Here is a 24,005-nt window from a genome sequence, read left to right on the forward strand (position 1 = left end):
AGACACACGGGATACATTTTTGGAATGCAATTACAGGAAATAGGAATGAGATGATCCAGGACAGGGGAAGATGATCCAGAAGAGGGGGAATGAGATCAAGGAATATGAGATCCGATGGTTCAGTACAGGAGAAAGGAGATCCGATGGCTCAGGACAGGAGAAAGTAAATCCGATGGCTCAGGACAGGAGAAAGGAAATCCGATGGCTCAGGACAGGAGAAAGGAAATCCGATGGCTCAGGACAGAAGAAAGGAGATCCGATGGTTCAGTACAGGAGAAAGGAAATCCGATGGTTCAGGACAGGAGAAAGGAGATCCGATGGTTCAGTGTAGGAGAAGGGAGATCTGATGGTTCAGGACAGGAGAAAGGAGATCCGATGGTTCAGTACAGGAGAAAGGAGTTCCGATGGTTCAGGACAGGAGAAAGGAAATCCGATGGCTCAGGACAGGAGAAAGGAGATCCGATGGCTCAGGACAGGAGAAAGGAGATCCGATGGTTCAGTACAGGAGAAAAGAGATCCGATGGCTCATGACAGGAGAAAGGAGATCCGATGGTTCAGGACAGGAGAAAGGATATCCGATGGTTCAGGACAGGAGAAAGGATCCCATGATAAAATAAAGAGGACAGTAGAGCCGATGATACAGGAATGGGGGAAAGAGAGCCGACGCTCATGGGCAGTAGAAGGGAGTTCTGCTGATCCTGGGAAGGAGTGAGTAGAGCCGATGATCCAGGACAGGAGATTGAGATAAGATTATTCAGGTCAGGAGGAGGTAGAGCCGATGATTCAGGCCAGGGAGAAGGAGAGCAAATGATACAGGACAGCGGAAAGGAGAGTCAATGATACAGGACAGCGGAAAGAAGAGTCAATGATACAGGACAGGGAAAGGAGAGTCAATGACACAGGACAGCGGAAAGGAGAGTCAATGATACAGGACAGCGAAAAGAAAAGTCATTGATACAGGACAGGGGAAAGGAGAGTCAATGATACAGGACAGGGGAAAGGAGAGTCAATGATACAGGACAGGGGAAAGGAGAGTCGATGATACAAGACAGGGGAAAGGAGAGTCAATGATACAGGACAGGGGAAAGGAGAGTCAATGATACAGGACAGCGGAAAGGAGAGTCAATGATACAGGACAGGGGAAAGGAGAGTCAATGATACAGGACAGCGGAAAGGAGAGTCAATGATACAGGACAGCGGAAAGGAGAGTCAATGATACAGGACAGGGGAAAGGAGAGTCAATGATACAGGACAGCGGAAAGGAGAGTCAATGATACAGGACAGGGGAAAGGAGAGTCAATGATACAGGACAGGGGAAAGGAGAGTCGATGGTACAGGACAGGGGAAAGGAGAGTCAATGATACAGGACAGGGGAAAGGAGAGTCAATGATACAGGACAGGGGAAAGGAGAGTCAATGATACAGGACAGGGGAAAGGAGAGTCAATGATACAGGACAGCGGAAAGGAGAGTCAATGATACAGGACAGGGGAAAGGAGAGTCAATGATACAGGACAGGGGAAAGGAGAGTCAATGATACAGGACAGCGGAAAGGAGAGTCAATGATACAGGACAGCGGAAAGGAGAGTCAATGATACAGGACAGGGGAAAGGAGAGTCAATGATACAGGACAGGGGAAAGGAGAGTCAATGATACAGGACAGGGGAAAGGAGAGTCAATGATAAAGAACAGGGGGAAGGAGAGTCAATGATACAGGACAGGGGAAAGGAGAGTCAATGATACAGGACAGGGGAAAGGAGAGTCAATGATACAGGACAGCGGAAAGGAGAGTCAATGATACAGGACAGCGGAAAGGAGAGTCAATGATACAGGACAGCGGAAAGGAGAGTCAATGATACAGGACAGGGGAAAGGAGAGTCAATGATACAGGACAGCGGAAAGGAGAGTCAATGATACAAGACAGGGGAAAGGAGAGTCGATGGTACAGGACAGGGGAAAGGAGAGTCAATGATACAGGACAGGGGAAAGGAGAGTCAATGATACAGGACAGCGGAAAGGAGAGTCAATGATACAGGACAGGGGAAAGGAGAGTCAATGATACAGGACAGCGGAAAGGAGAGTCAATGATACAGGACAGGGGAAAGGAGAGTCAATGATACAGGACAGGGGAAAGGAGAGTCAATGATACAGGACAGGGGAAAGGAGAGTCAATGATAAAGAACAGGGGGAAGGAGAGTCAATGATACAGGACAGGGGAAAGGAGAGTCAATGATACAGGACAGGGGAAAGGAGAGTCAATGATACAGGACAGCGGAAAGGAGAGTCAATGATACAGGACAGCGGAAAGGAGAGTCAATGATACAGGACAGGGGAAAGGAGAGTCAATGATACAGGACAGCGGAAAGGAGAGTCAATGATAAACAATAGGGGGAAGGAGAGTCAATGATACAGGACAGGGGAAAGGAGAGTCAATGATACAGGACAGGGGAAAGGAGAGTCGATGGTACAGGACAGGGGAAAGGAGAGTCAATGATACAGGACAGGGGAAAGGAGAGTCGATGGTACAGGACAGGGGAAAGGAGAGTCAATGATACAGGACAGGGGAAAGGAGAGTCAATGATACAGGACAGGGGAAAGGAGAGTCAATGATACAGGACAGGGGAAAGGAGAGTCAATGATAAAGGACAGGGGAAAGGAGAGTCAATGATACAGGACAGCGGAAAGGAGAGTCAATGATACAGGACAGGGGAAAGGAGAGTCGATGATACAGGACAGCGGAAAGGAGAGTCAATGATACAGGACAGGGGAAAGGAGAGTCAATGATACAGGACAGCGGAAAGGAGAGTCAATGATACAGGACAGGGGAAAGGAGAGTCGATGATACAGGACAGCGGAAAGGAGAGTCAATGATAAAGAACAGGGGGAAGGAGAGTCAATGATACAGGACAGGGGAAAGGAGAGTCAATGATACAGGACAGGGGGAAGGAGAGTCAATGATACAGGACAGGGGAAAGGAGAGTCAATGATACAGGACAGGGGAAAGGAGAGTCAATGATACAGGACAGCGGAAAGGAGAGTCAATGATACAGGACAGGGGAAAGGAGAGTCAATGATAAAGAATAGGGGGAAGGAGAGTCAATGATACAGGACAGCGGAAAGGAGAGTCAATGATAAAGAATAGGGGAAAGGAGAGTCAATGATAAAGAACAGGGGGAAGGAGAGTCAATGATACAGGACAGCGGAAAGGAGAGTCAATGATGCAGGACAGGGGAAAGGAGAGTCAATGATACAGGACAGCGGAAAGGAGAGTCAATGATACAGGACAGCGGAAAGGAGAGTCAATGATACAGGACAGGGGAAAGGAGAGTCAATGATACAGGACAGGGGAAAGGAGAGTCAATGATACAGGACAGGGGAAAGGAGAGTCAATGATACAGGACAGGGGAAAGGAGAGTCAATGATACAGGACAGGGGAAAGGAGAGTCAATGATACAGGACAGGGGAAAGGAGAGTCAATGATACAGGACAGGGGAAAGGAGAGTCGATGGTACAGGACAGGGGAAAGGAGAGTCAATGATACAGGACAGGGGAAAGGAGAGTCAATGATACAGGACAGGGGAAAGGAGAGTCAATGATACAGGACAGGGGAAAGGAGAGTCGATGATACAGGACAGGGGAAAGGAGAGTCAATGATACAGGACAGGGGAAAGGAGAGTCAATGATACAGGACAGGGGAAAGGAGAGTCGATGGTACAGGACAGGGGAAAGGAGAGTCAATGATACAGGACAGCGGAAAGGAGAGTCAATGATACAGGACAGGGGAAAGGAGAGTCAATGATACAGGACAGGGGAAAGGAGAGTCAATGATACAGGACAGGGGAAAGGAGAGTCGATGGTACAGGACAGGGGAAAGGAGAGTCAATGATACAGGACAGGGGAAAGGAGAGTCAATGATACAGGACAGGGGAAAGGAGAGTCAATGATACAGGACAGGGGAAAGGAGAGTCGATGATACAGGACAGGGGAAAGCAGAGCCGATGATGCAGGATAGGGGAAAGGAGATCCGATGATCTAGGACATGAGATCCGACGATCTATGACAGGAGAAAGGAGATCCGATGATCTATGACAGGAAAAAAAAGATCCGATGATCTAGGTCAGGAGAAAGGAGATCCGATGATATAGGACAGGAAAAAGGAGATCCGATGATCTATGACAGGATAAAGGAGATCAGGTGATCTATGATAGGAGAGAGGAGATCCGATGATCTAGGACAGGAAAAAGGAGATCCGATGATCCAGGACAGGAGGAATGTGATCCAATGATCCGGACCAGGAGAATGGAGATCCGATTATCGTAGACAGGGGAAAGGAGATCCGATGATCCTGGACAGTGGAAAGTAGATCTGATGATCCATGACGTAAATGAGATTTGATAATACTGAACAGGTGAAATGAGATCCGATGATCCAGGACAGGAGAAAGGCGAGCCAGTGTTACAGGACAGGAGAGAGTACGGCCAATGATACAGGATATCGGATCGGAACCCACTTTTAGTATTTTGATTTCCATCCAAGCACGGTACTCACCATATGCACGGTACTGCAGACAGCGGTTGTACCAGCGAATAGGGACCCGTATCCGCCCATCTCGCCAGCCCGTCACCCTCATTGTTCCAGCTGAACTTAACCGGAACTATGTATCACTGTGTTGACCGCACCGTATGTTTGTAGATACGACAGAGGTTTTTAATTACGTGATGTCGTCGTTACAGAAATTCCAAACAGATGCACTTTTCTAACCAAGGATCTTAAAACTTCAAGATTCTTAACGAAAAAATATCTCCAAATATATTTAGTAAATTCAATACACCTTCCATATTGTAAAACCATATGTGCGGAAGCTCTGCATCCGATATAACCCTGATTTTATTGCAACTACCCGGAATAAAGATAGGCTGACCTTTGTCCCCAACATCGGGAAATCGACCTCCACATGATTTTACAAGTCAAGTCAGTGATGAGTCGGAAAGGAGATCCATTCTCCATTAAATATGCATGTTACCATCGACGTTTAGCTTTGGGTAAGCCTTATTATTATCCAGTTAAAACAATAGGTGTAGGCAAACATCCCAATGACTGATGCACACAAATATATATAGCATTATTGTTGTGTTGATTTTTAATGCCTATTTTTAAAATACGTTTGGGACCATTACGGCTAGTGTGAAGTCATTAGAAACGCGACGGACGGCTGCTGTTTCACTTCTTTTCTTTTCGACAGTTTTTGCACACGACGACTATAAACTAGCGTTTAACAGATTTGCAAAATAATTCATTTTACTATACCGTGCGTATTGGTTACTCACTCATTCTCAAATGCTCAGCCATTTTATTGTCGCAGTACTGTGACACTCGTTCAATTGCTGTACATCGTTGAATTGGATGTATCCAACGGACAAAGCTGATATAAAAACGTTTATTACATACCCTGACTCTTAGAAGTTTGACCCCCCATCACAGCTACATGCACTTCAACTATAACCTAGAAGCTGCATATGGTGAAGCTTGCTGTCACGATCCATGTTAAAGACAACCACAAGACATAATTTGTTTTAGCTACTATTCTACATTCAAACGTATCCTCACAAAATATGAATGTATAATCCTACAGATACAAGTCAGTATTCAAAGTCAGGATTAAAGGCTGGTCAAATATGAATGTTTGTAGACCATACTGAGAAAGTAAATAGTTTTATTGCTTTGCTGGATAAATATGATGCTCGAATTTTTATTGCTCTGAAATTTGTTTAGTTTTCATCTTTTCAAATATCGTCTCACATTAATTGCAGACAACGAAACTATAAACTTGCATTCATATTACTCCATAGTCATGCCCTCTTGAGTGACAAATATTGATAGAGTAAAAAAAATGAGATACTGAACAGGAATAAAAATGCTCCCCGACGGGGAATCGAACCCCGGTCTCCCGCGTGACAGGCGGGGATACTTACCACTATACTATCGAGGAGACACTGATGATTGGAACAAATATAATAAATGAATATATAGCTTAAATACTGGTGACTCGATTTTAAACACAATTATAATAAATAAGTGCTAAACTTAAGACTTCTTTAATTGTTAATCAAATTCAAATCATGGAGTTATATACGCTAAATGAAAAATTCTTACACTTGTTTCACAATTGATTTATCCGAAGATAGCCGAGTAACGGCGGAAATAACCGAACTTATTTCCGTAGAATACCGATGACTTCCGACAGAAAAGAGCGACTGCAGTCTTCCTTCAGTTTGACAATGGCATCTAGCAAACTATTTCAAAAGCTTATGGGAGACAATCTCAGAGCTGTTGCACCAATCAAGGTACGTTGTATTTCTTAATGCTTATAGTAATATTAGTGCAACCAGTTGTGTTAGTTACTTTTATCGTATGGCTGTGCAAATCAATACTGATCATGTCTTATAACTGGAAATTGGGATCTCCCTCATTTTCGCATAGAATTCATTGAGACCATGTCTGCTACGGAATTTATATTGATTGTATGGGAGAGGCATAGCCCTACTGACCAAACATCGAAAAGTTGCAGTTGTCACAGTCATAAATCTTGGATATTTACATTGTCAAAAACGACGGCCGCGGTTTTCATGGGGTCCCGGCAACTGAACGGACTTTATTCTTCGTCCACTTCATAGTGTCATATACAGCAAATGTTTGTATGAAATGTAACATTGTACGCACATGTTGTGGACGGACATTATTATGACTTGTGATGTAACTGATAAGACTGTTGTCCCATGTGACCCTGGTCGGTTGTATGTTTCTTTTTGGTTTCTATTTCATTTTTATTAAAAAGCTTGCATAAAAAACTCTCACATGTTTTGATCATAACAAAAGGGTAAGTTCTATAAGCAGTTTCAAGAACATCTTTTTACTGGGTAGGTCATCGCTGTTTTATTGTCGGTGATTGCGGTTGTGTGGCTGGTGACGTCAGTGGCGGGGGAGCGCTGGGTGAAGGTGACGTCACGTTACCACGAGGGACGTACATGGGATTGGGGCCTGTGGAACACGTGCCATGAACTGCAGGAAGATGTTCGCGTCTGCGTGAACGAAGGTTGTTTTACTGAATAACAAAAACTAACTACAAAGTCTACATATCCATAGTGTGTGCATATATATATCTATATGTGGTAATTTTTATTTTTTTGTCCCGCCTGCTTCTATTCATTATAATGTTCTTGGTAACCGTAAAACCGACGACACTTATAATTCTTACTTTATCAAACTAAAGACATTTAAGACTTGACTTCCTCTCATATCGAATTTGGCTTTATGGTAAAAAAATACAATCAACATTCGCGACAGTTACTCGGTAATTCGCGACAGTTACTCGATAACTCCCCTGCTTTTTCACGTCGAATCAGTGTATTTTTGCGGATCAGCATTGGTTGAAAACGACTTCTCGCAAATAATTAATACAAATGGCTTCGCACATGTCATCTGAAAGTAATTTATTATCATTGTATAATATTCTTAATATTTCATATACTTGGCAATTTAATAAATTTAGTCTATGACTAGAATATGTCAAAACGAATGGACAACTTGTAGTTAGTAGAACTTCTTTTTATCATTTAGACGAGCTAAGGATTTTGTTCATTAAGTAGCTCTATTCACACCCCTTAAAATTGTGGTCGTTCGCTTAAATTTCACGAGTGTGGTCGTTCGCATAATTTGATATTGTACGACTTCTTTCAAAAGCATTATTTTGCTATGAAAAATATACGATAAATGGTAAAAATTGCTGCCTAATATGTATACTCCGTGAAGAAACAGATGAGACTAGCCGATTTATCATTGTTTTTTTTTTGCGGGATATAATTTATGTGTAGTCCTCTCCATCGCTGATTACAAATTTGCTTTTGAAACTTCTCACAAACTACAACACCAAGGATGATAGACAGTATAACACATGGAAGTAGCGTACCGTGGGCAATGTGTTTTCAATTCGATTCAAGTTATGCACCAGTCAATTGTAACCACGGTCCCCCAGGTCCGGGGAATGGCGGGGACTTTGACTTTCGGTCAAGCCAACCCCGGGTAAAATCCCCACCCTGCGAGGACGAACTGATGGTAAAATCCCCGCCAAATGCCCCCACATCCCAGGGAGCCTAGGTTAGGCCTATTCCCTGCTATATTTTGCGCGAAGACAAAACCACCGCATTCACCCGGCACTGCGGGGCCACCTGAAAGGTAAAAACACGGCCCATTTCCCCGGCTATCCCCTGTATACCCCCGGACCTTGGGGGGGGGGGGGGCGTGGTTGCAAATGACTGGTGCATTAATAAAAAACACATCAAAACAAACGTTTTGTTGTCTCAATTCCATCATGGCCGTTCATATTCGTGGTGACGTCATAATCATTGCTTCCTCGCGGTGTTATCATGCATGGTGTTTATTCTTAGACTGGCTGACGGCGTGCCTGGTGTTTGGTATAATGTCGGTTGTGTTCTGTGTCGCCGGGACGATTTGTGGCGGCCTGGGTGTGCGTTTCTGTGGCTCTGATTCCAGGAAGACTGACGCATTTTATAAAGCCGCTGCTGGGTTCCTCGGAACTGTGGGTACGTCCATGTTTGTTAACCAAACGGAAAGCACGTGTTTTGAAAATAATTACATAACAGGTGTCATTGCTAAACTATGATAATTTGTAATCATTTATAAATACACTTATCATTAAAAAGACAACCGCATTAGTTTGTTCATCTGCTTTCTATAGAAGATGATCTTTATAAGCTTTTAGCCTTCGGTCTAATTCTTAAGTATTTAGAATGACATATATGTTAAAACTTGTATCTTTTCATGAAATAAATATGTTCAAACCAAACTATGATACATTATAACAAGTCAAGTTAACGACTTAGGCAGTACTGCAAAGATGTAATTGATAGTAAAAAGTCAGCCAGTCAAACACAGTCTTTACATGTTCTTCATACTATACAGGTTACATAAAACTAAATTTGAGAAGCATTGTTAGGTTCTGAGTTCTACTACTGTAAATAGAGTTGGCACGATTAAAAGATATTCGAATGTTTGTAAAGATCTAATGTTAAAAATGCACGAGTAGTGTATGTTATAATCATTCCGTCTGAAAACTATATTGGCAATTTTAGAGCTTGATGTCAATTGTTTAAATAGTTCTTTGAATGCCATTTTGTTGAACACACAGTATATACTGACATTAGCTAGACTTAATTTCACGAAATAATTTATGCGTAACAAGCTTAAGTGTCTTATTTCATTCAGCTAAATTTCTTACTTTAACTTTACCTTTTAAGCCAAAAACAAGTTCATCATATGATTCCGTTTAATGTTCTCAACACCGTATAAAGGGATAATATTACATAATTTATACCGAAACATGCGTAAGGGGACTTAAAGAGAGTTTGAGAAGTTTGGGCAAAACGTATAGTATTTGTTAAAGGTAGAATAAAGTATTGCAGTATAAATATTATTATTTGCTTATTGTTAATCTAATTTTAACCTGGTGTTACTTACAGCACTACTCGAGTTTCTCGTGGTGGTGATATTTCCGGTAAAGTTTGGCGAGGATATTCAGAAATCGGATCAGATAAAGCGCTGGGATTTCGACTGGGCGTACGGGTTCGCTTGGGGAGGCCTTATTTTCAGCATCGGGGCCTCGTTGTGTTACCTGGTGCCCGGGAAATACACGGCGCTTGAGACTGGCGGCAAGTCAGACAGCAGTGATGAACAGGACTACTCACCAGGGTAGCCATGGAGACATATGCGTCACAGATATGCATAAAGTGAGACATAAAATGTACATTTGTCTAGCTAAAAAAGAGTGTGTATTTCACGACTAACAGTACGAATAAAAATACACTCTAACAATTTAGCACAATTCAGTTATAGTGTGTCTATAAAGCATGTGTGCGCAACCAATCATATAGGAGTATTTATGTCAATGTGACTTGAAATGGCATGAATAAAGTGTCCATTACCTAAATCATCACCATCATTCTCTAGTCTTTACTGTTCAACATTTTCACTGAATCCGTAATTAAATTCTTGAATAACACCTCAAAGCAAGCACCAAATAAATCCATTGTACATAATATCGAATAGTGTTTGTTTATTGTTCAATAGCATGTCTGCAAACCATCAATTATATTGTATTTATTTATTGCCTACCTCATTCCACATACCAATCAATCTTTGTAAATAAAGATACTTCAAAAAGTAAAATGGGTTTTATTCTAATCATTAAATGTTCATCATTATATACAACAAAGTCACAAATCATCATACATGTAAAGACAAAATACATAGTCCATTAACAAATTAAATACAATTAACAATATATCCTGCTGCCTATTGTAAGTATATCACATATGTATCACTGAGTATCGAGTGTCTAATTCCCTAAGATTTATCAGCACACTTTCACGAATCAGTAACAACTACATGTACAGTTACTACAGTAGTGAGGTATGGGCATCATAATGCATCTTGGTGAACATGTCCAACACATATTTTTTGATGATAGATAAAAAAAAACTACATCGTATGTGTTATGTGTTTACACCAAATTCATGTAGATGTGCAAGAAAAATGTCCTGATAAAAATGCAAATGAAAGAATGTGATGGAAAAAGAGCTTGTTTAAAAAATATTTTATACTATGTTGATCATTTTCACCAAGATGCTTTATATACTCGACCCAAATCGTACAGTATGCATCTCTAAACCAAGCGTTTATTTAATTAATAGTCCATTAATCTTAAATGCATCTACTCTAGTCATCTAAAGCACAGCGTTCTAACTTTACGAAGACCAAAAACATTTCTATCAAAGTAGTCTTCATAAATCCTGCTAAATCTTGCACATGGCAATCATTGTTCAAACATCAGGGACCTGCACACAGTGAACGTGGTTCAAGCATCAGGGACCACTATATATGGCTGGTGGGGCACCAGCTTCTGTTTATCGTGACACACATGTACCCACTTTGGCTTCACAAACACTAGGTTGGGGTTGTCTGACAGGGCCTGAGGAGAGGAAATACATTTTTAGTAAAATTGGTGAAATGTATCTGTATCATAGACTGGAAGGTTTCAAACTCACTTGCAAATGATAAAGAGCTTATCTCACTGGAAACTTCTTGGACCATTTTTAGACTAGTGAATATATTTTCATAACATACAGATTTATTTTTGTAAATTTAAATATATTCCAAACCTATGCAATGTAATCAAATATTAAGCACAAGGAAACATGCAATACACTTTTATACATTAAAAGGACATAGATCATTATGTATAACATTTCAGTGGTTGATTCTAAAATTCAAAATTAAATATAAAACTAGAAATGTGTCCAATGGACACAATCACTCCCACTTTCCGCCTTTGTCACAAATGCAAATCACATGATTGCACCCATAGTCGATGATAGTGCATCAAAATTACCCGTTGCACAACCAAAGAGTGGGAGCACGTAAAAAGGGAGTCCCAAACATTCCACCACAAATGTTAACTTTCAACTATTAGAAGATATTAAGTAGAAATCTAATCTGATTAAATTCATAGTCGGGGAATACAAAATAATTTATGTCACATTAATAAGCATTCAGATCATAAAAACTCACATCATCAAAGTTGTTGTCCCACTTTGCAGATGACACAACGTAGTTGACCTTGTCAGACATGTAATCCTCCAATTCCCTGAAATACAGTTGTTCACAGCTAGAATGAGGAAATATGGAGACATGACTCATGATAACTGCTCCAAACTTGAGGATAAATTTGTAGTGAATGTAGTTTTAGGAATAATTTTACCAATACGAGGAAACCTTGTTAAACTAGAATTACTAGGAGTTACGGTCAAAGAGTTATGGCTCAAGTTACAACGCAACAGTAGAGACCTTGAGTGGTATTCATTTTCATTCTTATCCTTGTCCTTAGACAAGCCTCAGTGATTCCATTCAGTCCATTTGCCAGCTGTTTTTACAGTTTCATTGAAGCACTTGGATTCTAATATTAAAACTAGGTGAAATCTAAGGTGGTCATTGAAAACAGCACCAGGCCCCAATTTGTCAAACATTCTTATCCAAGTTGCTTATAACAAGATCAAGCTCAACAAACTATTCCACATTAGATGATTTTGATAGTTTTGTAACTTCTAAAGGAAAATTTTAAAAGATATAAATGATAAAGAATTTTTTGTTTTATTAATCAAGTTTAATTTATTAATTTGGCTAAAGGACAGACGATGTTTTACACTTAGAAACACACAATCCCACCTAACCGAATATTATTCAATATCACGAAAAGAATGTCTTACCCTCCATAAGCCACGATGTATCTATTCATGAGTCTCCTCTCGGTCACGTCCATACTGCCATAAATGAAGAAGTTTTTGTCCTGAAGGAAATCTGGAAGTTCCGGGAGCCCACTGTCTGCACTGTCAGAATCAGCGCCTGACTTACTGGGACCTGGAGAGGTCAGAGGCAAGAATGTTATACTAGTAATATGGTGACAGGTTTAAAATTTGATAAGGTATCTAAGATGTCAGTTAATAACTTAATATAGCTTTGATAAAATTGTGATACTCTTCATTGGTGTATATGTACGAAATGGACAAAAATATTCAAAACTATTTCTCCCACAGCAGGATGGAGCAACGGAAAATGATTTGTTTATCATAGGAAAAACAAGAGGTGTCACAGAAATGACAAATGGCCTCAAACAGGCCTTGTGGAAGGGATAGCAATTAGTATGTAACATATATATTGGATTAAAGGTTTGATTGGAATCCTACTTATCTTTTCAAACGCCTTCATGCAGTAATCTACAAATCTGTGAAGACTGATTGAACTCCAGTTATCAGGGATATGGCTGATATATACAATGTTGTTGTCATTATTGACAATGAAATGTGACCTTGACCTTTAAGATGTCAACACAAATATCATGAACAATACATTCCAATATAACTATACAATTTTGTGAACATTAATGTTATACAAGCTCACCTTCACCTAAATATCAATTTGGGTCAACTACTGGTCATGATCTACTTGCCTACCAAGTTTGAGGTTCCTGGGCCAAAGTGTTATTTAGTGATTGACAGTGATTTAGTACTAACAGACAATCCAATTACTATATGCCACCCTTTAGGGGCATGAATGTTTTACTGTACCTTCTAGTTCAATGAAGGCAGTGATCCACATTTGAGAGAAGTTTAAAACTACAAAACAATACATGTATACCTGGTTCATCCTCATCTGTCTCGACCCCATATGGGTCGTCTGTGGCGGGCTTGATTGGGGATTTCTTACTTGGACCACCTTTCTTTCCAGCCTCCTTTTCCTTCATTCTAAAAAAGAAAGAGCAAATAATAAACATCTTAAACAAGTTTCAACTCTTGACAGGACAATAAACATGTTGTAAGTTGTGTGCCTTATATAGAGATGATTTATTAAAGTGCTATTAAATCATCATTGCTAGTGTGTTTTTTTAATAATTGAAAATGAGCTCAATAAAATTGGATGACCTCTATTTTAATATACTCTATTTACGAGTACAAGTAGACAGGCAATGACCATCTGGTATTGCCTTATGGGGAAAGTAGATGTACATTGAGCCTGTTTCTTTATCTAGAAAACAGACTGAACCTATCAAGACAATTAATGTGACTTAACATAAATATATAAGTTATTATCATACATGTCATTCAATATCATATAAATGCCATATATTTTGTTCAAAATTATCAAACTTAACAAATATTCCAGAGTAAGGACCTTTAACACTTTTCAAAGAGTTAGGTATTATGAACCCAGACAATTTTCAAACAAACAAAATTTCTAGATATTAAAATAAGCTCACTTCCTGATTTCGTCCTCTGTGTCTTCTCCGCTGTCAGTGGCCCCACCGTACATCTCTTCATCACTGTCTGATACTGCTGGGATTGGGGGAGGGGTACTATCTGTTCCAAAACACAAAAATATACGGGTTACATGTAATCATACAAAAAATGATATTTCTTTTTTCCAGTTAATGCATATTTCAATACACCTCTTTCAAAATGCTAGTGTGGCAATAGATGGTCATTGAAGTTTTTTTTCACCATATAATTAGGACACCAGTAATTGCAAATTTATCAACTATGTCATTCTTTTTCTAACCAATGTTTTAAAATGTAAGGATTTCTTTTTCTGACCTTAATGAAATTTAAATAATAATAAACTTAGGCAATGATGGCTTTACACAAATGCTTGAAATTTTAATTTTATTTAAAATCACATCATTTAATAAATGTATTTGGATACAAATGATTAAAAAAATGATGACATAATAGACTTTACCTTTTCTCTTGGGGGTTGGCTTTGCTTTAGACTGCTTAGCTGAAGAAAATATGTATTCACAGTGTTTGAGTAAAAACAACAACAGTGTACTAGTAAGGGAGTAGAGCTTGGACTCTCACTATATTAATTTTGCTCTGTTTTTGAACAGCAATTTATCAACTGCCTGTTAAAAAAATCAATCAGTTTTTGTGATGTACTAGAACATTCGAAGAAGAGTAAGATCGGTTTTGTCTACCTATATTGAAAACATAGTTAACAAAGATGTTATTGAATTTTGAACTGATTTGAGATTACACTTGATAAAAAATATCTGACATCTCAACAGATCAGGTAGGTTTCTTGAAAGAAAAACTGTCCAAGAACTACCCCTGAACTGGTATATGCATCAATGAAATTGTAGGTTCTTAATAATAAAATTGAATACTTTATATGTAATAATTTCATTAATAATATAACAGTAGAATGTAACATACATGCACATGTAAGGAAGAACAATGTATTGAGAACTTAAAAAAAATATATAATTTTCACTGTAATAAATAAACAATCATCATTTTGAACAAAAGTAACCAAGATCTATTTAAAAACTTCCTCATTTCATAAAAATAAATAGATGAGCATAAAGCCCCCAGCACATACACATTGCAAATCAAATTAAATGTTTGTTTAAGAATTAGATCTGTATACCGGTATATAAATATTGATAATATAAAGTGATCATTCAATTCAGAATTTCTTAAACAAGTATTCTAACTTTGATGAAAAATGAGCAATGTCAAAATAAAAAAATCATTTTAATAAACAACTTTAATCATATTGTATGAACACGGATGTGATATTCTATTTATATACTTATTTGATGATTTTCAGAGCTTATAAATAAACCTCACTATAAAGCATTCACACCAGCAACACTATTCACTAATTTATGAGTTCACGTCAAAGTTATAATCCAAGTTATATATCAATAATATATGAAGACGTTTTTTCACGATGCTACATCATTAATGACATAAAAGAATAAATTTCAACGCATGAGCACCAAAATTATTCTGAAACTAGGTAAATATTTACTTTTGATATTTACAAGGTGAAATTTATTGTAACCTTACATTGAAACAAACATTTTTCCTTTTCATTTTATACTGAAAAAAAGTGCGTAGTGGAGGAAAAAATGGGCATAATTCAACACTCATTGACTTACGGACCTTGCTATACATATGTGTTTCTAGCCACAATAATGCTCGTTTAGGGATCGTCTTTTTAAAATTTGGATATTCATTTTGTTCCCTAAATGCCACAAGTCGACTGATCCATACCAATATACATATATTCTTCAACTGTAACTCCACAATACAAACACTTCACTGTTTAATAAAAACACAAAAGTTACTCGTAAATTAATTTTAGCCAATTCCTTTCTCTTATTACACTCAAGTATAAAATGAAACGCAAATAATTAGTCAAATTCAGATCAACTTCTGTCAACAAAGCATGGCAATTTTGGAACAATCTTTCTGCTCAATATACTTAGCGCTGGGATCTTTCATTCTTGGCTAGGAAAACAACAAGTGGGATATGGACACCTAGAGTCACCAAATCAAAAATTGTCAAAGACTCTGAAGTGGCTATTTATATGGACTAATGTGTTTCAAGTTCCATTTTTATACCAGTTTTTAGTTATTGCCAAGGTTAAAAATTTTTGAATGCTGACGTCAACTTGAATGACAACAAACGTATGGTAATGAATCATCCTTTTTCTTTGAAAATCTTATTTCATACATTTTCTTTCCAGCACTATGTGCATTCACGTCCCTTTTTCGGTGAAACAGGCTTAAATATCAGAAACAGGAGGACTATATTTCAATATTTTTTTTGTAATTTTTGATAGTCATACTATAATTACCTGTTGTTATTTTAAACACAGAAAAGCATAAAACATAACAACTAGTCACATACCAGGTGTTTTTGTTATGATTTCCTCCTCTGAATCCTCGTCTGGTGAATCAGCATCTCCCAGTCTGTAGCTGTAAAGAGAACATGTTGTATAACCTGAACACACTGTAAAGCTTTAATAACACTAACATTTACTTATGATTTTCAAATACTAATGTGTTTTTTTCCAGTATATAATAGAGGGCAAGTATAAAGCAGAATGATCTTATTGTTGGAAGGAAATTGACCAATAAATGAAAATTCATGGTCCTGAAAATCCACAGAATATTAAGTTTATGAATCAAACATTTAAATAATGCTATTGAGTGTGTGTACTTCTTTCATTGATACTAAGAGTTACAAGAGTATTGCAATGATCGCTTGCTAAGCCTGACAGTGTCTACTTGAAAATAATCTTTCAAAAGTTGTTCATCCCATGACAATATCAGCAATGAAGTTTGTATGCAAGAACAGGCTATTACACTTACTCCCTCCACGGAAGCAATTTCTTCTGCTTGTAGCAGTCCCCGATCCACTTCTTGTCCACAATGCGGCCCTTACCCTTCACCTGGTTGTACTTAGGAGTCTTCGGGAATGCACACCTGCAGGGAAACAAGGCTAAAGTTAGGTGGATGCAATAATAGGTTTGTTCAGTCAGTGGAGTTTAGCAAAGACTTAGCTGACTATGTATCTAACTATACTTTAGAGTTGAAGATTTACAATAACTTTAAGTTATTGTAAATCTTCAACTCTAATGTATACCCTTATTAAGAATAAGGCTATTAATGTTCAATCACCAAGTGAAGAAAGTTAATATTTCATAAATAATTATATGTGCTAAAAGAGGGTAGGCAAACCAATCTTCAGGAATACACTACACTATCGCTCAGATATGTCATAAAATAATACTGCAGACTTCATCAGTTTCCATTTTAGAAACATGTTATAGTGTAAAGATAACAGCATGAGAACATACACAAGGTGTGTGCAGTCCTTGCCCCAATCAGCGCGGTATTTGGCTCCCATGGCGAGAGCACGGTCCCGTAGCTCACCCCGGAATGGGTTCTGGAACCCACTCAGCACAAACACCACTCGATCCATGAGATGCCCAAATTCTTTTTTAGGGGACTCCTTAGGGGGTTCAGCTGGAAGATATCATATATCTAAAATATAGTGGTTTACACAATTAGCTGTTATACTGTTAAAAACACAGACTGAGAAATTGTTATTTCCCAACCGTGTGCAACGATATGTTGTGAAATGTGCTTGTCATCACATGAACAATTTACAAAGATATGTAATCAACATATTTTCCTTTATTATATACTGTGAAATCATTAATGTTCGTGGGCATGAAATTTCGTGGTTTGCCGAAAAAAAACAATTCGTGGGTACTTGAATTCGTGGATTTTCATTTTTGAAAAAAAAAATCGAAGATGCGATCGTCTCGAAGATGCGATCGTCCTAGATCGTCTGCATAATATCCACGTGCTGGCCCGTGATTTCCGTCTTCTACGTCACTCGGTTTATGACACTCGCTAATGTGGTACGACATGCCAATTAGTGCATATACCCATGTCACTTATCGATTTAATTGGAAATAAAGGTAATAAAAGAGGATGTACCCTGATCATAAATACAGATAGGGGAAGCCATTGAATGCCAATTAAGAATTTTGCAAACTGTGAAAACACTGAAAAGGTGCGTATATTGTCACGTTCGGTGCTTAGTAACCTTCAATGTACTAGTAATCGATTAATTATTTCATTAAATAAAAAAAATCAAGTACAGACACTCATCACGCACATCTTGTAAACTTGGAGATTTTCAATAACAGCACACCTTTAAACACGTGCTTATAACTGTCATTTGCTGCATAAAACACATTTAATTGATTTGGTTCATTATTTGTTAAAGGCAGTTATAATATATTAACAGAATAATGATCGTAAGTTATACAGTGAGATAGGTTTAACACTGTATACTGCGACCTCTGTAAAGAATATACTAGAGTTTGTACGTAACAAGGCAATTAAAAAAGGGAATAAAGGGTTTATATTTCGTGGGATCTTGAATTCGTGGATCACCCAACCCACGAAAACCACGAACATTAATGCCCCACGAACATTAATGATTTCACAGTATGTTTAGGGAATATACTGCTTCAGTATTAAATCATCATTAAATTTGAACTCTAAAACTACATAACTGGATGCAACTTACTTTTATAAAAAGTAGATGTTAAAGGTCTTTTAACAAGTACATAAAAAATGAAAGAGCTTTACATGTACATTTTGCTAGTTTCCATGGTAGTGACATCTCATTAATACAACATGGACACATTAGAACATACATGTAACTCATAAATGACTGGATCATGATGGACATTTTTCAATGACTGTTTTAACACCAAATTAAAGGGAACATTGAACAATATACATGACATATACCCAGTACTCCTTACATTTGGTTTTCTTGAGAGGTGGTTGTTTTTCACTGTGAGCGGAGTCCCGGGATGCGACAGAGGACAGACTTGTGAACTGTTTACGCAGGGTAGGTTTCTCCGTGTCCTCATCCGTGTCATCATCACTCACAGCATGCTTACGCTTCTCAGTCTTCTAGAATAGCAGGGCTTTTATCAGTTTACAATCAACTATTTCAAGCATCACTAAAGAAATGTCAAGCAATCAGTTTGGACTTCCTAGTATATTTAAATCAATGAATTTATTTAACTTTAAATAATAACATTGCCAGAGTATTTTCTATTTAATAAAATTGACTTTCAATTTGAATGTACTGCTCAGCATTATGATGTCATTTTTAATTTCATTGCTGCATGAACTTCATAACTACATGAAAAATATAATTAAATCCCCAAACTGACACCACTCGGGCTCTCACTACAAGTATATTGAAATAGAAAGCCATTAACTTTATTAAATGTTGCATGAACTTACTGGGTAATTAAATGATAAAAAGTACCTGTGAGGGTGTAGTCTTACTCTCCTGTTTGCCAGTGTTTGAGCTAGATGCTGCAGCTGGGGAAGGTTTAGGGGTGATGGGCTTGGGGGTTATGGGTTTTGGTGTGGAGGAACCGCCTGCAGTGTCAGCAAGTCTTGAGGCCGCCCGAGCTGCTGCTGCTCCTGAAAAATATAAAATTTATAATGTGAAAATTTAACAATGCGTTTTTAATATGTATTCTTAATCCAAATTTTGAGTTCAATGAGTTTTGAAAGAGTAGTAGCTTTTTCTACAGATGATAATATATCTGACAATATATACTGGAGTGGCTTGTTTTCTCTCTTTACTTATTATAGTCTAAGAATCAATTCGAAATATAAAAACAACCGGGCAGACCACTGACCAGTGACAGGTGTGGAAGGTGCCTCTGGTTTGCCTCTGTGTGAAAATATGGTTCCTGTCTTCACATGGCCGTTACCATCATCCTTCAGCTTGAAGAAGCCCAGCTGCTTCTGTAGTACACATTTGGTCAAGTAACTAACACTCTTGTGTACACATAAAGTACATGAAAAGAAACATGAATTTATATTTCCACATAGGCATTGTAATTCTACAGAGAAATGACAATAATAGTTATGAAGTATGCACAATAAATATATAAATGACTCTACATACATGCACTTGATATGGCTACATACAGAACAGCTTTTTTCCATGACCATATGAGAAATACATACAAGGTGAAAACTACTACTATATGTGAATGGATTCAACTGTACAAGGGCAAACATTTTGCACTGTGTACATACATATATAAATACAATGTACTTACTGGTTCCTGTTTCTCCCCTGCTTCTGGTGGGCTGTGGAGCTTGATAAATGACAGACCATACGTGCTCGTCTGAAAATATAAAAAATCTAACTGGAGTCGGCCATTCCATCATAATGAAAGTTTGATCAAAATATTTGCAGGAATAGTCAGACCTGCAGTTTATCAAGCTATCGTTTATAAAGTGTAAATATCTGCTGTGTACAGAAAACAAATTATAAAATTCAAATTTATTTAATTCAAATTTATTCAATTTGTTGGTCATTTTACAGCTGTTCAGATAATGGCTCACATCTAGCATTTATTGATAAAAACTTACCACAACTAAAACTAACATAATATGTACCTTGTTAAATGGCTGTGAGCATACAATTTTAACCCTATCCCACTTCTCTTTGGCAGCTGGGGCTGACAGTTTGCTGATGTCAAACATGCGCACACTAGTCCTGTTTGTGCCATTACGGGCTTCCATTGGTGTCAAAAATGATGAAGCAACCAGCAACACCTAAAATTGCAAGAATTGTTTTATTCAAAACAGCATGAATTATATATATAACAATGGAATACCAAATAATGTAACAATAAAATTATTATATAATGGAATTTAATTTAAACACACATGTGAATGATTTCTAATGGATACATTTGTTTTGCTGTATCTAGTACCCAGTAGTTAATACAATCATATGCAATTGTATCCAATAGATGTACAATGTGATATCAAATAAATATTACAGGTCAATGTATTACAATAACAAACTAACTTTACACAATTTCATCAGCTATAAAAAGTATCAACAAAGTGTATGTACCTGGTAGTCCTGGTCTGAGGTAGCTGAAGACCTTCCCACCAAAACCTCCACAAATGCTGAGCCTTCATTGCCAATGTCCATGCTGTGGATCTGGGATGCCTTCTCCAGCTAAAATGAATAGTTGGAAGAGCTGGGTATCATAGGCAGAGCTAAGCATGGGCATCTCTCAAGTACTTCCCCCAAAAGGTAAAACATACAATAAAAAGAACAACTAAACATTTTCATGGTTTCTATTTTGCTTTTATAAAACTTTATCTATCATTATTCTGGTAAAAATGGAAGCATCACAAAAAGCCTTCCTTTTTAATCTGCACATTATACCTGATCATCTGTTCAAGTTAAGCAAATATGTCTCTTGGGGTAAGACTATTTGAAACACAAGTTTTTTTCACTAAACTCAGACATCTGTAGATGCTATATGTACCTGACCATCTGTGAAAGTTTGAAGCAGATCTACAAAATGATGTAACAGGGATTCAACACACACAATTTTTCACTATATTGTATGGTGTTAGAGAAGATAAATACTTTAAGAAAGCGGAAATGAAACGTTTTTAAATTTTGTTTGCCTTATAATTTTTAACTGTTAATACTGCACCTGAATCACAACTGAGACACTCTTCTCTCCGGCAGTGGAACATTTCCATTTATGGCTGCCTTCAGGTTTCAAAAGGTTGTCTGCAGGGTTGTTCTGCAATTGTAATGCATGTACATGCTATTATTTAGATACCATATATCAGCAATTCAAACTGAAAAGTTAATAATTATACAAGATGCAATTTTACAATCATTTACACCTGGCCAATTGTCCTAGTGAACTTTAATTGTGCAAATTCTGAATTTTAAATGGAAGGTTATGATGTGAAGCACTATTGTAAGAATTTAGAATTGTTTATCCAAAAGCATAATTTCAATGACTGAACAAATCAGGGCTCGAATATCACTTTTTTTGATACTTGCAAATTCTTGTGAGTGCTTAATTTTTCAACTCACAAAACCTGAAACTCACTCGATTTTAAATTCAACCCTTTGTGTTTGCTAGGACAAAAATATATTGTATGGACAACACTAGTTTAAGGCATAGTACATGCTATTTCTGTGTTGTAAATAATTCACAATCTAAAGACATAAGGTGCCGAAACATTGAAAACTGATCAGGCCAGTATTTGATGCGGTCTGCAAAAGTTTTAGCAAACATTCCCATCGTCGTCTGTGTTGATTGAGGGTCAATTTAATGTTCAACTCCTTCTCCCACTTCGAAACACTTTTAACGGATGGATAATTTAATTTTGGCATCTTTTTTGGAACTGATTAATCATCGCCATCAGCTGTTGGCGATTTCAGTCTGTGTATACCATGTGATAAATTGCGTCATAAATACTACATCCGAAGGCATATTTTGCTTCGAATGAAGACATTAAACAAAGATAACTTTCCTTTTTCTTCACCATTTTAAAGGAAACATGACACATTCTATGCTGCTTAGGGAGCCCTGCCTTCGGTCTTTTACCAGAGTTGGATTGAGAGTGTAGTTTCTTCTTAAAACACTTTGACAAACCTTTTCACAATACGGCTGTCTGACGGAGCACTACCAAACATATTTTGGAAACAGGTTTGTCGAAGTGTTTGATGAAACTAATCGCCTTATCAAGCTCCGGTAATAAAACGAAGGCGTGGCTCTTTACGCAGCTTAGACTGCCCTTTGTTTCATTTAGAATGGTGTAATAAAAGAAATGTTTTCTTTGATTTAAGTCTTCATATTAAGCAAAATGTTGCCTTATCACATAGCATATATGACGTAATTTATCATGTGGTATACACACACTGGATTTTAAATCACCACGGGTAAAGGACTTGCTATCTTCTTGCTTATCATCATTATACAGACTGTGTCTTGATACAATTATCGCTAAATACCACCGCCAAAATTGAAAACAAAAGACCAGTCCAGTCTACAAAACTGTATGCGTAGTAACGAGTACCTGCCACATAGTAACGAGTATCTGGCAGTGCCCAAAACGTTAATCTATGTCACCACTTTCTGTGTGTTTATGGGAAACAAAAGTACTCTAGAGGCATTTCTAAAATTAGTTTTACATTTATTGTGCAGGAATTAATCACCGATTATGTTTATATCTCTTTCGAAGATTGCATATTTTCTGCAAATTTTTGAGTGTCTTTAAATTCAACTCGCATTGTCGAATTTTGAGTGCAAGTGCTAAATTCGAGCCCTGCAAATCGCCAGATGAATGGAAGAACTCAATATCTGCTTCTATTTCTACATGCAGTTAATGAGTTATAACACTTTTAACGGTGACAAAATATGCCTAGAATAGTTAGAATACACCAGAACTTTCAGTTCAGGTGAAAAGGCATATACTAAGGGTAGCCAGGCTTACTGGCCCTTTAATTAATCAGCCTCCTACAAAGGCCCTGAGACCATTCCACCGCCCCCCTACTGACTTTCAATAGAGGCATTTCAGCACCTTGTTGTTTTTATAGTTTTTTGATATTCTGAATAAATTTAACACAGTAGATATGTTCAAATTTCAAACATCAATTCTTGAAACTGCCAATATGGCATGTTTCTAAAGGCTGTATGAACATCAACAGTGGAAAGAAGATGGTAGTTTTTATTTTTCTTGATTTTGTGTTCATCTTATGACATCTAAAGTTCAATTCACAGTAATTAAATGCAAAATAGTGTAAACATAAAACTAAGATAAATTAAATTTATGACAAAATATGAAATAGATCTTTATTGAAGTTGATGTTTGTGTTAAAACTTAGAATGGCTCTCAAAATTGCTATAAAAACATACACTGGTTGTCACTAATCATGTCAATCATAGACTATCTCTAGTAATTAGTTTTCAGTATTTTAGTGGCGAAAATACATTACATTACAATTTATACGAAAAAAAATGGTTAGGATAACTTACCTTATCTTCGCTACTACATGATACGATATGCTGAAATTTGATTGCCGGCATCTTTCATCTGCCCAATGTTTACTTGAATGACACTTTGAATTTAAAGCTTTTACAACGATTGGAAATGTATTTGTTTACAACCGGAAGCTTTGGAGAGGTCAAGGTTGGTATTTT

General features: G+C 37.6%; 2 protein-coding genes and 1 non-coding gene across 4 annotated transcripts; 1 reads left to right on the forward strand and 2 right to left on the reverse strand.

The window, feature by feature from the left end:
* Nucleotides 1-5,915: 5,915 nt before the first annotated feature.
* Trnad-guc (transfer RNA aspartic acid (anticodon GUC)) lies at nucleotides 5,916-5,987 on the reverse strand. The gene has a single exon. It is a non-coding gene; the product is annotated as a tRNA-Asp (tRNA).
* A 267-nt stretch (nucleotides 5,988-6,254) lies between these two features.
* LOC128232148 (transmembrane protein 47-like) lies at nucleotides 6,255-10,097 on the forward strand. The gene is made up of 4 exons (XM_052945543.1): nucleotides 6,255-6,342; nucleotides 6,920-7,091; nucleotides 8,443-8,598; nucleotides 9,535-10,097. Exons 1-4 carry the CDS (start codon nucleotides 6,277-6,279, stop codon nucleotides 9,765-9,767), a joined length of 627 nt encoding a protein of 208 aa, XP_052801503.1. The 5' UTR covers nucleotides 6,255-6,276; the 3' UTR covers nucleotides 9,768-10,097.
* Nucleotides 10,098-10,230: 133 nt separating this feature from the next.
* Nucleotides 10,231-23,996, reverse strand: LOC128232146 (DNA repair protein XRCC1-like). 2 transcript variants are annotated; one of them, XM_052945541.1, is made up of 17 exons: nucleotides 23,841-23,996; nucleotides 21,498-21,590; nucleotides 20,900-21,007; nucleotides 20,434-20,592; nucleotides 20,091-20,159; nucleotides 19,662-19,770; nucleotides 19,280-19,440; nucleotides 18,762-18,912; nucleotides 17,274-17,442; nucleotides 16,786-16,899; nucleotides 16,322-16,389; nucleotides 14,363-14,401; nucleotides 13,884-13,983; nucleotides 13,265-13,371; nucleotides 12,337-12,487; nucleotides 11,642-11,717; nucleotides 10,231-11,042 (listed from the first exon to the last, which is right to left on the reverse strand). In XM_052945541.1, the coding sequence occupies exons 1-17, from the start codon at nucleotides 23,889-23,891 to the stop codon at nucleotides 10,929-10,931; spliced, it is 1,839 nt and encodes a 612-aa protein (XP_052801501.1). In that variant the 5' UTR covers nucleotides 23,892-23,996; the 3' UTR covers nucleotides 10,231-10,928. The 2 variants fall into 2 exon arrangements, with proteins under 2 accessions (XP_052801501.1, XP_052801500.1); XM_052945540.1 differs by having other exon boundaries at nucleotides 18,762-18,915.
* Nucleotides 23,997-24,005: the final 9 nt, after the last annotated feature.

Source organism: Mya arenaria, chromosome 4, assembly GCF_026914265.1.
Source record: "Mya arenaria isolate MELC-2E11 chromosome 4, ASM2691426v1".
NCBI classification, from domain to species: domain Eukaryota; kingdom Metazoa; phylum Mollusca; class Bivalvia; order Myida; family Myidae; genus Mya; species Mya arenaria.

What these genes read in the sequence shown, in the direction of transcription:
- LOC128232148 (XM_052945543.1), top strand. Translation starts at nt 6,277, where the DNA reads ATGGCATCTAGCAAACTATTTCAAAAGCTTATGGGAGACAATCTCAGA. An exon ending in GAGCTGTTGCACCAATCAAG is followed by an intron (nt 6,343 to 6,919) that starts GTACGTTGTATT and finishes TTTACTGGGTAG; the next exon opens with GTCATCGCTGTTTTATTGTC. An exon ending in TCGCGTCTGCGTGAACGAAG is followed by an intron (nt 7,092 to 8,442) that starts GTTGTTTTACTG and finishes GTTTATTCTTAG; the next exon opens with ACTGGCTGACGGCGTGCCTG.
- LOC128232146 (XM_052945540.1), bottom strand. Translation starts at nt 23,891, where the DNA reads ATGCCGGCAATCAAATTTCAGCATATCGTATCATGTAGTAGCGAAGAT. An exon ending in GCTCACAGCCATTTAACAAG is followed by an intron (nt 20,160 to 20,433) that starts GTACATATTATG and finishes TTATATTTTCAG; the next exon opens with ACGAGCACGTATGGTCTGTC. An exon ending in GACAGATGAGGATGAACCAG is followed by an intron (nt 12,488 to 13,264) that starts GTATACATGTAT and finishes TGACCTCTCCAG; the next exon opens with GTCCCAGTAAGTCAGGCGCT.